The sequence below is a fragment of the Equus quagga genome, chromosome 14 (assembly GCF_021613505.1).
Source record: "Equus quagga isolate Etosha38 chromosome 14, UCLA_HA_Equagga_1.0, whole genome shotgun sequence".
Taxonomy (NCBI): domain Eukaryota; kingdom Metazoa; phylum Chordata; class Mammalia; order Perissodactyla; family Equidae; genus Equus; species Equus quagga.
Genome location: NC_060280.1, coordinates 52,911,830 through 52,924,176, shown reverse-complemented (window position 1 = coordinate 52,924,176; position 12,347 = coordinate 52,911,830). Strand labels below are relative to the sequence as shown.

At 39.8% G+C, this 12,347-nt stretch overlaps 1 protein-coding gene across 1 annotated transcript in view; it reads left to right on the top strand.

Annotated features, from left to right (window-relative positions):
* Positions 1-12,347, top strand: part of DCUN1D5 (defective in cullin neddylation 1 domain containing 5) — a 39,258-nt gene that overhangs the window by 1,473 nt on the left and 25,438 nt on the right. Inside the window, exons 2-4 of the mRNA XM_046637623.1 lie at positions 1,470-1,584; positions 9,225-9,292; positions 11,201-11,872. Of these exons, the coding sequence (XP_046493579.1) occupies positions 11,787-11,872 (86 nt within the window). The 5' untranslated portion in view covers positions 1,470-1,584; positions 9,225-9,292; positions 11,201-11,786. The remainder of the gene's footprint in view (positions 1-1,469; positions 1,585-9,224; positions 9,293-11,200; positions 11,873-12,347) is intronic.

The following is a 12,347-nucleotide window of genomic DNA, read 5'->3' as shown; positions in this document are numbered from 1 at the left end:
GAGGGTTGGGATTTTGTGTATCTTGCTCACTGCTGTACAACCAGAATTAAGCATAGAGTAGAAAACAGGATAGACAAGGTCCCTGTACTCATGAGGGTTCAATAAAGAAGAAAGGAGCTGAGTTAAATAACTTACCTAGGGCCACAGAGACAGTAAGTTGTAGAACCAGGATTCATACCCAATTCCAAACCAATCTAGACACTGTATCACAGTGGTAGACAGCCAGCTATCCACCAAAATATAGTGCCATTCTAGACGATCTCTAAGGTATCTCCATCTATAACATGAAAGTGACTAGAGGAAAAGGTTTTTCCTGTTTTATCCATTATGCTTGACAAATATTAGGCAAATTATATTAAAGATATAGTGTTAGTTATAAAGTATTGCCCCACTTATTAAATACATTCTTTATACTCATTCAATTTAAAGAAAAAATACTGTAGGATTGTTATAATATTTTTCATATTAAAGCAATAATCATCGAGTTACTATTCTTGGACAGTCTTGGGGGGCTGCACATGAAAAGAATGCCATTTCAGAACCTCTTCTTCAAATTTGCAGAAGCTGAAACTTACTCTAGAGCATGATATTTACAGATTTCAATCACCAGTATAATAAACTATAACTTGAATATGACAGTTAATGTTCAACTCAAATACTTAAATATATTTACCTCTATACATTTTCACGTGTCTCTATAGAATAAAAGGAATTCTATTTCTTCGGACTCTGTTCCTAAGTCAGTGAATAGTCACTATTCTGGTTACCTTTACTAATAGGGAGCCAATTCTTCCTGCAGTCAATTGCACTGAAAATATATGAGGAGAATGGAAGTAGATTTGTAAGCATGGGAGTTAGTGTTTATTGGTTTATAACATATAGAGGAAGATAATTCTTTCATCCGCATTTCTGCCCACCTCCCTCCCCACCTAGTCCTGGGCATGGTTGAGGACGTGGAGGAATAGGCCAGAAATGTGATAATGTGGGGATGATCTTCCCCAATCCCCACTGACAAAAACAACCAGAAACAGACATCAGAGGAGAACAAAATCAAAGTGTGGAGTTACTTGCAGATAGTACTTTTGTGTTTCATTATGAGAAAATATACTATGATTAAATAATTTAAATATTTTGAATCTTCTATCAGATGTTAAATACTATTCATTTGAATGCTGGTGCTTCATTATGTATTAAAAATTAGATCTCAAAGTTCATTTTAAATATAATATTAATGGCAAGGATTGTAAGAGGCATGGCAAAGACAGTACCCTAAAGCTGTTGTCTTTTAAAATAAAAGGAACACCAGTCTTGGGAGAAATTTTTTTTTAAGTATTGTTTTGAGATGTTTTATACTTCCTGGTAAAAAATTATTTCTACTTCTTAAGTTTTAGTTTATAATTACCTTATGTAAGAGTTCTCTTGAATACTCACAATTTTTTTAATTAACAATATATCTTATTCTTATTGAGGGAAAAGAAACCATATGGCAAAGCATTTATTGGCTCTTAAAGTCTCTGCACATAAGTTCCATTGATATTTTTTTGGCCAAGCAAGTCACGGTCACATCTAACTGCAAATGAGCAGGTAAGTGTAACTGGACCTTGTGGACAAAAGGAAAGAGAGCTATAGAATATTTGGGAACAGTCCTAATGACTACCATAACTTCAAATGTCTTTCAAACTAAGAAAAAAATACTGCTCAGACTAAGCAAAATAAGCTATACTCTTTCTTTTTGCTCTGCCATAGTAACCAATAACGTCCTAGATAGTGGTTGTTCTAATGACAAAGAACAGAGTCTCCAGCTGATTCTTGACCAACGTGTCCTGTGAGCCAGCAAACAAATTTTGTTGTCTTATACGATGAGCTACTGGCTTCTTTGTTGCTCTGGTCTAATCTAGCCCAGCCAACTGCATATAGAGCATGCACTCTCCCACCCCACTGTCTCACACCCAGGCCATTTCACTAGTTTATATAACCTACCAGGCCCTGTGGGCATGGGAGTTTGTAAAACTGCTCTATAGAATGCTGTCTTAATGAAGTCTGTTGCACCTATACCAAATTATGTGATAATCATTTGTCTGATAAATTGAGATAATACTTTTAATTTTGCCTTTCAGTGTCATGAAGTATGCTAGTGAAACTACTGTTTTTAAGTTCTTGGTTTAAAAAATTTCAAAACATATTAATAAGTAATTCTTTTCTTCTATAATGATGCTGATTATTCTTTTAGATGCTTTGATGCTGCTTTCTTTACAGTGTGCGTGATCTAGCTTACCTTTTATTCACAGGAAACAGTCTTGCTTAGCCTTGTAACTGAATGCTGTTGGAGAGGAAAAATTTCTCCTCTACCCTTCCAAGTTCTTCTGGCTGGTCTAAGAATTAAATTGACATGAGACAGATTAACAAGAGAAAATCAAACTTAATTACATATGTATGGGAACCCCAAAGATATGAGGTTCCCAGAAATTCAGGCAATGGAGGCTAAGGAGAAGGGGTTAGGGATTTGGAGTTCAAAGGGGAGGAAGACAATTTGTAGGACATTGGGAAAAGCAATGGTTTGGTAAACAATTATTTGCCATGCTATGCAGAGACAATGAGATACAGAGGACTTTGATCATACAGGCCTTGTGAAGTTTTTCCCACTCTACCAAACCTAGCTCATATTCTTTGATCATAGCTCTTCTCCTGGAACAGCCCCTTTTTCTAAATTCTTTAGCCAGTTAAGAGGGAGGTAAAAAGCAGAACTTCCTGAGTCTTTACATTTCTTAAAAATAATCACTTTAAAATAACCCTCATCCCAAAGAGACACATTGTGGGGTAGCAAATTTTGTTCCCCTAATGTTCCCTTTAATATTGTTTAAAAAATACATAACCACTGATATAAAATGCAGAAGGGAAAGCTTTTTTATACTATGACAACTATTAATAAAAATGTTCACATAAGCTATTACTTTGAATCTTTTATTTTCTAGTTCTATTTCCGTTTTTATTTACGTAAAAGGATTGTTGAATAACATGCAGTTAAATTAGAGCTTTCTGCTTCACAGCCCAGCGTCTTTTTTTGGATAAATTGTGTGATAAAATAACCCTCTGACATCACAGCCTGTTGCTATGAGAATAGAACATCAAAAACTTGGCAGTATCAATGTACTCAGCAGGATAGCTCAGGATAAATTTACAGAAAAAGAAGCCAAGTTACAATTCCCAGTTTTCAAGCATTGCTTGGCACCTTTAATCCCTAAAGATATCTAATATGAAATTTGAAATTTTACACCTTTAAGAAACATATTCACTGAAACTAATGAAAGTGATTCCTATCACATGTGTAGTGTTCTTGTCAGAAATGGGGCTATGAAGTCAATGAATATACATTTTGGGGAGTCTTTTATTAGAGAAAGGAAAGGAATCTAAGATCTCCATGTGATGCACACACCCTTCTATGAGGTTCAAATATGTTCCTCATGGTCCAGCAACCTATAAACTAAAAAAAGTAAGTTATCTGGAGTTCCTCCTGGAGGAAACTCTGGGAGCTTGATGGTTGTTTTAAGACTCAAAGTCTTTTTTTTTAGTCTAAGCACATGGTTTCCTTAACAATACAATTCCTTTAAAAACTTAGTAGGCTTTCTGAGGTATTTGCTTTTAGTTCCATATTCTAAATTCCACATTCTAATTCTTTCCTATATATAATTCTCAAGAATAATTTATTTCTTTGCTTCCTCGTACACATGCCCCTCTCTCTCAAGCTAACGAAGCTATTTTGAGGCTATCTGAAACAAGAGGTTTGAATGGCAAGGTTAAAACTCTTAACCTAATCTTTGCAAAAAGAATGTCACTTTTTTTTTTTGAGGAAGATTAGCCCTGAGCTAACATCTGCCACCAATCATCCTCTTTTTGCTGAGGAGGACTGGCCCTGAGCTAACATCTGTGCCCATCTTCCTCTACTTTATATGTGGGACACCGACCACAGCATGGCTTGCCAAGCAGTGCCATGTCTCGGCACCCAGGATCCGAACCGGTGAACCCTGGGCAGCTGAAGCGGAACGTGCGAACATAACTGCTGCACCACCAGGCCGGCCCTACGTTTTTTTTTTAAACTGAGAGACCTTTTAGTGCCTTTGTCACTTAAAACTTTTTCTAGTCTTCTCTCTTATTGCTCAGGGTCTAGGAGCAGTAAACTTTTCTAGCCCTGAAAGGACTTCGATCTCTAGAATCCCTTAGTACTCTTCTATTTCTTCTAGAAAACCAACCAGTGGTCCTCTGAGCTCCCCTATTTCTTGTAATATCTTGCTAAAGGCAGATAACTGTAACCAACATGCTAACACTCTACCTCCATCTACTTCCCATAGAGTTAGAGTCTCACTAGGCTCATGGTCAACTTCTACTTCTCTCTGGGGACAATTTTACTAAATATTTTACTGAAGCACGCTAGAGCTCTGTGGCTAACCAGCCTGCCATTCTGTTTCTTTGCTGCCTGACTACTTACTCTACACAACATATTTTAAGTTCTGTATGGCAGCACCCTCCTTCCAATCACCAATGTCTGCATTCATGTGGTAGAATTACTGTCATTTACTAAATATGTCTGGATTTCCCCTTTCTTAGCACATAGTAGGACTGCACTTTTTTACTCTTTTTAAAGATAGTCACAACCATTTGACTTGTTTTGACCTTTGAAATGTAAGTCAAAGTGATATATCACATATGCACAGAAAACCTAAAAGCCAATGTATGATTTACCATGCTTCTTTCCCACTGCTGTGGTGATTGTGGAAGCAGAAGTCAAGATGAACTTTTTATCAGCTTAGCTCCCTGAGTAGCTAGGATGAGTATAGTCTTCTTCATGGCATACCATAAACAAGAAATAAACTTGTTCTTATCATAGATATTGAGATTTTGGTGTCACTTGTTATTGTCGCATAGCTTCGTCTTGACAGATTTGGTCAAGGTATGGCAAATGTTACAATGAACAACCCCAAAATTTCAGTGGCTTAACATAGTAGAACTTTATTTCTCCTTCATTTGACAGTTCTTTGTGGTCCTTGGCAGGCAGTCTTCCATGTGATGATTCAGGGATCTAGACCTTTGCCATTTTGTGGCTCCATTATCCCTTAGGATAGTAGAATTCTCTCCTGAGTTATTTGAATCTGGCTGATTAGCAGGTAAAGAGTGAAGCCTTATGCAGGAGATTTTCGTGGCAATTCTTGACTGCAGGAGAGGGTGGGAAATGTAATCTTACTGTGTCTCCAGAATAAGAAAGAATGACTTTTAATGAACACATAGCACTCTTTGACACAGAAACCTGGAGCTCCATTGGATGAACCTGTGGATCACTCAGGCCTTGACTTGCTTTAAAGGTGTGTGCAAGGCTGGCTTCAAGAGCATGCAATGTATGCAGTCGAACAAGGCTCTGTGCTTAGAAGGGCTTGCACTTGGTTTAATAGTATGCTTACACAGAGCATTAAATAATTTTTGAAAAAGGGACTCTGCATTTTCATTTTGCTCTGGGCCTCGCAGATTATGCAGCTGGTCCCAGGTGTAGGTTATACCAGGAGGATGTGCAGATGGAAGCCTTAGCTGCATACAGAATGTGGAAGAGTTCAGTGAAGATTGTCAGAGAATTCTCTGGTTGTTTAGCCCATAGAGAGAAAATATCTTGAAAAAATTTTTTTGTGCTTTTCTTTTTTGTACATTCTTCCTCATGATCATTATAGTCACTGTCATTCTCATTGCCTCAAGGAGAATTATTACTGTAAAATCAGAAATGAAAAACAGTTGTTTAGTTTTACTTTCAAAATATGCCCTTGAAACCCCCGATATTAAAAAAAATGCGGTTGAAAGCCAAAACTTTTGATTCCCATGAGCAATATTTTCTTTAAAGACAAGAAGGCTCTTGCAAATTAAAAGTCCGGGCCCTGAAAGAGGCAGAGCATAGAGTTTATGCCATAACAATTGAAGGTTATCTTGGCTAGGAGACACATTCAAGAGTTAGACAGGCTCAAACTTGGAGAAGCTCTCTATGAGGCTAGAGATGAGGGAATGAGTTCATGTGAACTAATCTGCTGTGTGCTGAATAGTGAGGACCTTCAGTAACTGCCCACATGTCACCTATGGATTTTCCAAAGAAGTGATGCGTAACCACAACTGGAGAATTTGCTGAGTGCTATTCAAACTGGCCTGTGTAGACAACCCTATTTTTAATGGCTAAGAACGTGGTTAGGATCCCTGAAACTAAAGACAGGGTCTTTTGACATTCAGAAAGGTGGTGGTGACATGGCAAGGAAAGCACCATTACCAGAATTTGGATGGAAAAATAGAGCAACTCACCCCTTTTACATGCCTCCTTCTTTGCAATCCCTTCCTTTGATTCTGTGGACCACCTTAAATAAATCCCCTTTCTAGACCAGTAGAACTTCATTTTTGTTGGGTGGACCCCAAGGACCCTAAGGACTATGTATGAATACATAATGATGTATCCAGCTGATCATCATTATGTACCCCTTAGTTTTAATAGCAGTTTCACATTTATTTTCCTATTTTTTCAACAATGCACTGCTGTCATGTCTAGATAAGGCATACATTATTATTTTATCATACAGATGGCAAAACTGAGTCACAACGTGATTATGTTTTTTATACGAGATTGCAAAGTTAAAAAAGGCAAATCCATCAGTCTAATGGTGGTTCTCATTTTAAGAAACCATTTCCACTATGCCATCTTTCCAATATTAAATTTGGGAAGTAAACAGCGTGACAAAAACATGACAAACATCTATGCTTAAGACTGTAAAATGCTTATAAGAACACACCTACACACAAGCTGCCTGCACTCACTTTTGGTCTTCTCTACCAGTCATTCAAAAAGAGTTCTTCTCTGCAGCAAGTCATCAAAACAATACACTCTCTGCCAGTAATTTTAATTTTGTGAACTACTTTTCTTCATTTGGGGTACATATTCACATGTTGGAAGGCAAATCAAGTGTCCATCTTAATATGATTTCCCTGCTGAGCACTTATTCTTAGTCCTCTTGGTTAAATTTCAAGTTGAAAGTGCTTTGTTTGGGGCCACCTGATAGGCCAGACAATGCTTTCTTCCTATGATCCCACATCCAGAATTTTATGAATTCTGACCTTTCTAAAGGCATCGAACCTAAGTGGCTCTCTCTTGACTTATTACTTTCTTCCCACACTCTACTAGTTTTAAATTTTTATTTATTGATTTCTGTTGACTTTGACTTTTTTAAAAATAAAGTTTGTATTTAAAAGAGTTTTAGATTTACAAAAAAAATTGTAATGATAATACAGAAAGTTGCCATATATCCCACACCCAATTTCCCCTATTCTTAACATCTTACATTAGTATGGTACATTTCTCACAATTCATGAGCCAATATTGATTTATCATTATTTTTATTAATTAGACTCCATTCTTGATAGGGAGTGGCAAGGGTCTAGAAGAACGTGTGGGTTGAGAGATATCATTTCAACCATCTTTGGAAAAGAAAATCTGCCACAGTGAGGTATAAGTAGAAACCAATCTTATGCTTTTCCCTACTGCCCCGTTAAAACTGCTCTGTGAACTTTCTTCCCTGGATTTTGGATAAAATCTCATTCTAATCCCATACTCTTGTAGACTGTATTTATCTTTATTTGGTGCCCTTCTCTGCCAGAGGATTACACATTCCTATCTTGATGAACTCAAGAGTAGCCTCAGGTGTGTGACTTGAACAGAAGTGATACAAGCCACTTCAGAGCAGAACCTTTAACAGCCAGCATGGGGTTCACCATGTTTTCCTTTCCGTCTGTCTGTCATGATGACAAGCAACGTTCCAGATAGTGGTACTGCCTCAGGCTAGGTCCCAGAGTGCACCAGGGCCACAGTCAGGCTGCAATTGATGTACTCTGGCACACTGCTTTAGGAGGTATGGGGTACATGGTCTGTGTTACATAGTTCTGCACTGTTAACCCTCTCTAAAACACTAGGAGTTCTCATGGGCTTTACTGAAGCTCCAAAACAGAAAGTCCTGTTTTAACATCCCATTTCTCTGGGTTTACAGGCATGGAAATGTTTTACAAAATTTTGACCTAGAAGGTTGTTTTGAAAATCAGTGTTAATGTATGGAGAGCATTTTTATAGATCCAGGACCACAATAACATGTGGCATCCCATAAAACACTTAATTTCTGTGTTGCTTGTTTTTCTGGCAAGTGGAAATGCCCTATTTTAAGCAGGTGTTAAGAAAAAATGAACTGAAATAAAATAAACAATATATAAATTAACACATTTTAGGGCACTATTTTTGGCTGCTTTAATACAAATACAACTATTTTAAAAGCTGTTTTTAATGGCTTCGTTCTATAACCCCCAAGAGCTAAAGGATGTGTGTATAACCAACATGTCAAATAGATGACAGAGCTATGGCTCAGGCTCAAGTCTTTTTGCCTACTGTGCTATTTGGCATAAATATACATCTACCATCTTTAGAAATGGATATTATTTAGTCGTTTTTTTTACTATATCCTTCTATGTAACAGTAGGATAAGAAGAAGGATAAAGGAAGTTATGTGTCTTACCTAAAGTCACTGAGTATCTTCTTTGGGTCTGAAACCAGAACACATGAGTTTCTGCTTAAAGTAAATGCTTTATCCCTCCCTTCTCATGACTTTCATTAAAAAATTCTACTACACGACAGAGAACCACAGTACTCTGTCATAGTTTGTTTCTCCATTATAGGTGCCTTCTTGATGGAAAATAATGTACTATTCGTGTTTTGGTAAGCATCAGAAAAGATCAAAACCATATAAGTAGGCATTTCTATCCTGCTCACAGGCAGTGATGCTATCAATATGCCCCTTCTGTGAGAGTAATTGGGATGAAGGAATGCTTCATTTTGAGAATGGAGGTATGGTGGTGGCAATAGATACTGATCAGAGAAGACAATGAAGAAAATGGTCTACATGAACCTGGAAATCACCCTCTCCTTAATGTCATTGACAAGTATAGATTACTGACACTATTCTTTGTTCATAACGTTCTCTTGACTAGAAATAGGCCGCATATATTTCCCCCTCCAGACTGTAAGCTTCATGAATGCAGGAGTCCTGCCTCCCTTTTATATCCCTAAACCCAGCACAGTTCCTGGGTTAAGTGATCATTAAATATTATTTGAATAACAGACTGGATGAATGAATACCATACATAAAGCCAGTCTTTTATCTATTTTTCAGAGAATTCTATAGATGCAAGTAGGCTCCTATCCAGTCACTGCATTCAGCTGAATCTCCAGAATCTACAGGTATGGTCGGGTCTTCTTCCTTAGGTCTAGAAGTAGTTCTTTATCATCCAGTGACCTGTGAACTAAGAGACAATTATCTGCTTCCCGCTCTCATGCAATAAACAACAGTGGAGAGTGGACACGATAACCACAATAAATATTCCTATTTAGAAAAGAATCAAAGATGTATAGTTGTCACTGGTCCATAGCAATGCTGGTATCCTGCTAGACAGACATTATGAAGGCTTCTTACCCATCATTAGGCCTTAATTCTGCTCTCTGGAGGGATATCCCTTAAACATTGTCCTCCAAGGTCTTACTCTTCATCCTTTAGAATTTTATTCCATTTCCTTTGTCCTATTTGGAAAAAGGCATATTTAGCTTTTGCAGCTCACTTATTGAAGAAATCAGCTTGGTTATTTCTAATGGTGTTTTGTCATTGTTTTGTTTTGTGGGTTTTTTGGGGGGGGGTTCACACTTTTTATATCAACTTTACTGAGGAGTAATAGTCATACAATAAAGGGCATACATTTTTAATTGTATAGTTCAATGAGTTTCAACAAGTATATATACCACCACCTCAATCAACACATAGAATATGTCTATTATCCAAAAAGTTCCCTTGTACCTCTTTGCAGTCAGTCTTCCCCCTCCATCCTCATCCCATCCCAGTCCCCAAGCATCACTGATATGCTGTTTTATAGAAAAGTTTTGCCTGTTCTAGTATTTCACCAATATCAGCTAGTGTTCAAATTTCCTATTGCCTCATAAATGTCATGATATTGATTAAATTATTTGAATCAAGATTCAAATAAGAACCACATATGGAAAGTGATTGATCTGTCTTTTAAAATTTATCTCTCCCTCTCTAATAATTTGTTGTGGAATCTGGGTTATTTAGTCTGCAGATTTTCTGACAATCTAGATTTTGCTGATTCTATTGTTAACATGTTCCTCCATCCACTACTTACAGATGGCATCTCTTTTTAGAGACTTGATCTTATTCAGATTTGATTTTTTGGCCTCACACATTTTTAATTGGGTTGTAGGATTACAGCATTCAAGAACAACATTCTTTTGGTTGTAAGTAACAGAACTTAATTGCATTCGCAAAATAGTGAGATTTATTGGCTCATGCATCTGAAAATACCAGGGCATATCATAGATTCAGGACTCATATCATAAAATCATGTCTTGGTTTTTGTCCTTCTGTTTGATTCTATCTCTTCTGAGTTCTGGCTTCATTCTCCACATCATCTCAAGTTAAAGTCTATAGGAAATAAAGTTGTTTCCTGATTGTTCAATGTCATGTCATGGCACTGACTGGCAGGTCTTGAGTCCCCTGTCCATTCTGAACCAATTAAGGGCACTAGGGAAATATGATATTCTGATTGGCCAGATGAGGGTGCCAAGGTGGAGGCAGTCTCACCAGAACCGCATCAACTGTTACTGAATTTAAAGAGACTTTCAGTCCTCTCCCATAACAGTTGGTTTACAGGTGTGAACTTATTTTACACATATATATTGACTAAAACGACTTTCTACTATATAATCTTTACATGCAATAAGTTTTATTTATAAAGAATACTTAAGTGGAGCTGGAACGATTACAAGTGAATTGGGTAGTAAGGATTGGGGAAAGGCCCCTTAGAATTGTCCCCCAAATTCCTCTTTACTGGGTCAGCGATCACCTACTCTTGTCAGAGAGGTGATCTCTGTAGAAATAGAAATAGTAGAGCTAAGTTTTTCTAAGGGGAAAGGTGATACGCGGAAGTCAGGTATGGCGGAGAAGTGGAGGTGGGAGAGCGGGAGCCTGACCGCCGGCCCATAAAGAAAACAATCATTTAAGGGGTGGGGAACAACTAACGTGCGCTTAATTGAGCTACTGAATGGAAGAGCTCAGAAGTGACACTTGGTTTACTTTACCAGGTTATTTTTAACGCCAACTGCAGAGTATTAGTGGTTTCATAAAACATTTCTTGGGGGTGAATACCGGCATTAGGACAAGGTGGAAGCTTCGCGAGTAAGGTCGGGATAGCCTGGCCAACCAAAGGCGCTCAACAGGCCAACAGTGCACGATTTCTGCACTTCCGACGGCCACACAGCGTCGCTCAGCCTGGCGGACGGCGAGCCCTGGCCACCCAGAGCCACGCCCCTCCCGGCGACCGGCTCTGCGCCTGCGTCACTTCCGGCCCTGGGCGATTCGCATCCAGGTCAGACGGAGCCTCTTGCTCTCGGAATCTGTGACTGGTGGAGGTGCCGCGCTCTCTCTTGCCGGTGTGACCAAGCCGCAGTGTCCACCGGCGAGGAGGACCCCCTGCCCCGAGCAGAGGAGGACGAGGAGGCAACCTGGGAGCGGGCGGCGGCCGGCCCGGGCCGCTCTGGTGCGGGCTGGCGACTCTGCTCCTTCCCTTGCTGCTGTCTCTGGGAACCCGGTGTCAGCACTGAGGAGTCTTCAGCGGACAGCGATCCCCTTCCCCGGCTCCCCGGCCCGCCCTGCCGGGGAGGGCGGAAGATGCCAGTGAAGAAGAAGAGAAAATCCCCTGGGGTGGCAGCGGCAGTAGCGGAAGACGGAGGCCTCAAAAAGTGTAAAATCTCCAGGTACCACTTCCCCCCACCCTTCAATCTTTCCTTCTTCCTCCTTTGCTGGACGGCAAGAGGAGGAGGAGGGGGGCCCGGTCCCCGGGGCTCGGGCTGGGGAAGAGGTAACCCGGGAGGTGGGTGCAGAACCCCGCGAGGCTCTCCGCCGGCTCCACCGCGTGTTCGGTGCGTGCGCCTGGCGCCTATGGAGGGACCGAAGAGTCGCCTCCCAGTGGAGTCTGCGTGCCCTGGAGGGTGGGGAAACAGGACTGCGTACGTAAATTGCGCTCTTTCCCTTGACCGGCTACTCCCTCCAATCTCCCCCACCCCCCCCCACCCCACCCCCGGCCTTCTTTCCAGACCTAGAAGTGAGTACAGATGCGCGGAAGGGTCACTTCTAGAATTTCTTTGTAGCGTTGGGTGAAAGGAGCAGAGCATGAGCAATCTTGACCTGACAACTGCCGTGGGGATGGCAGAAAGAAAGGAAAGCTCCCTG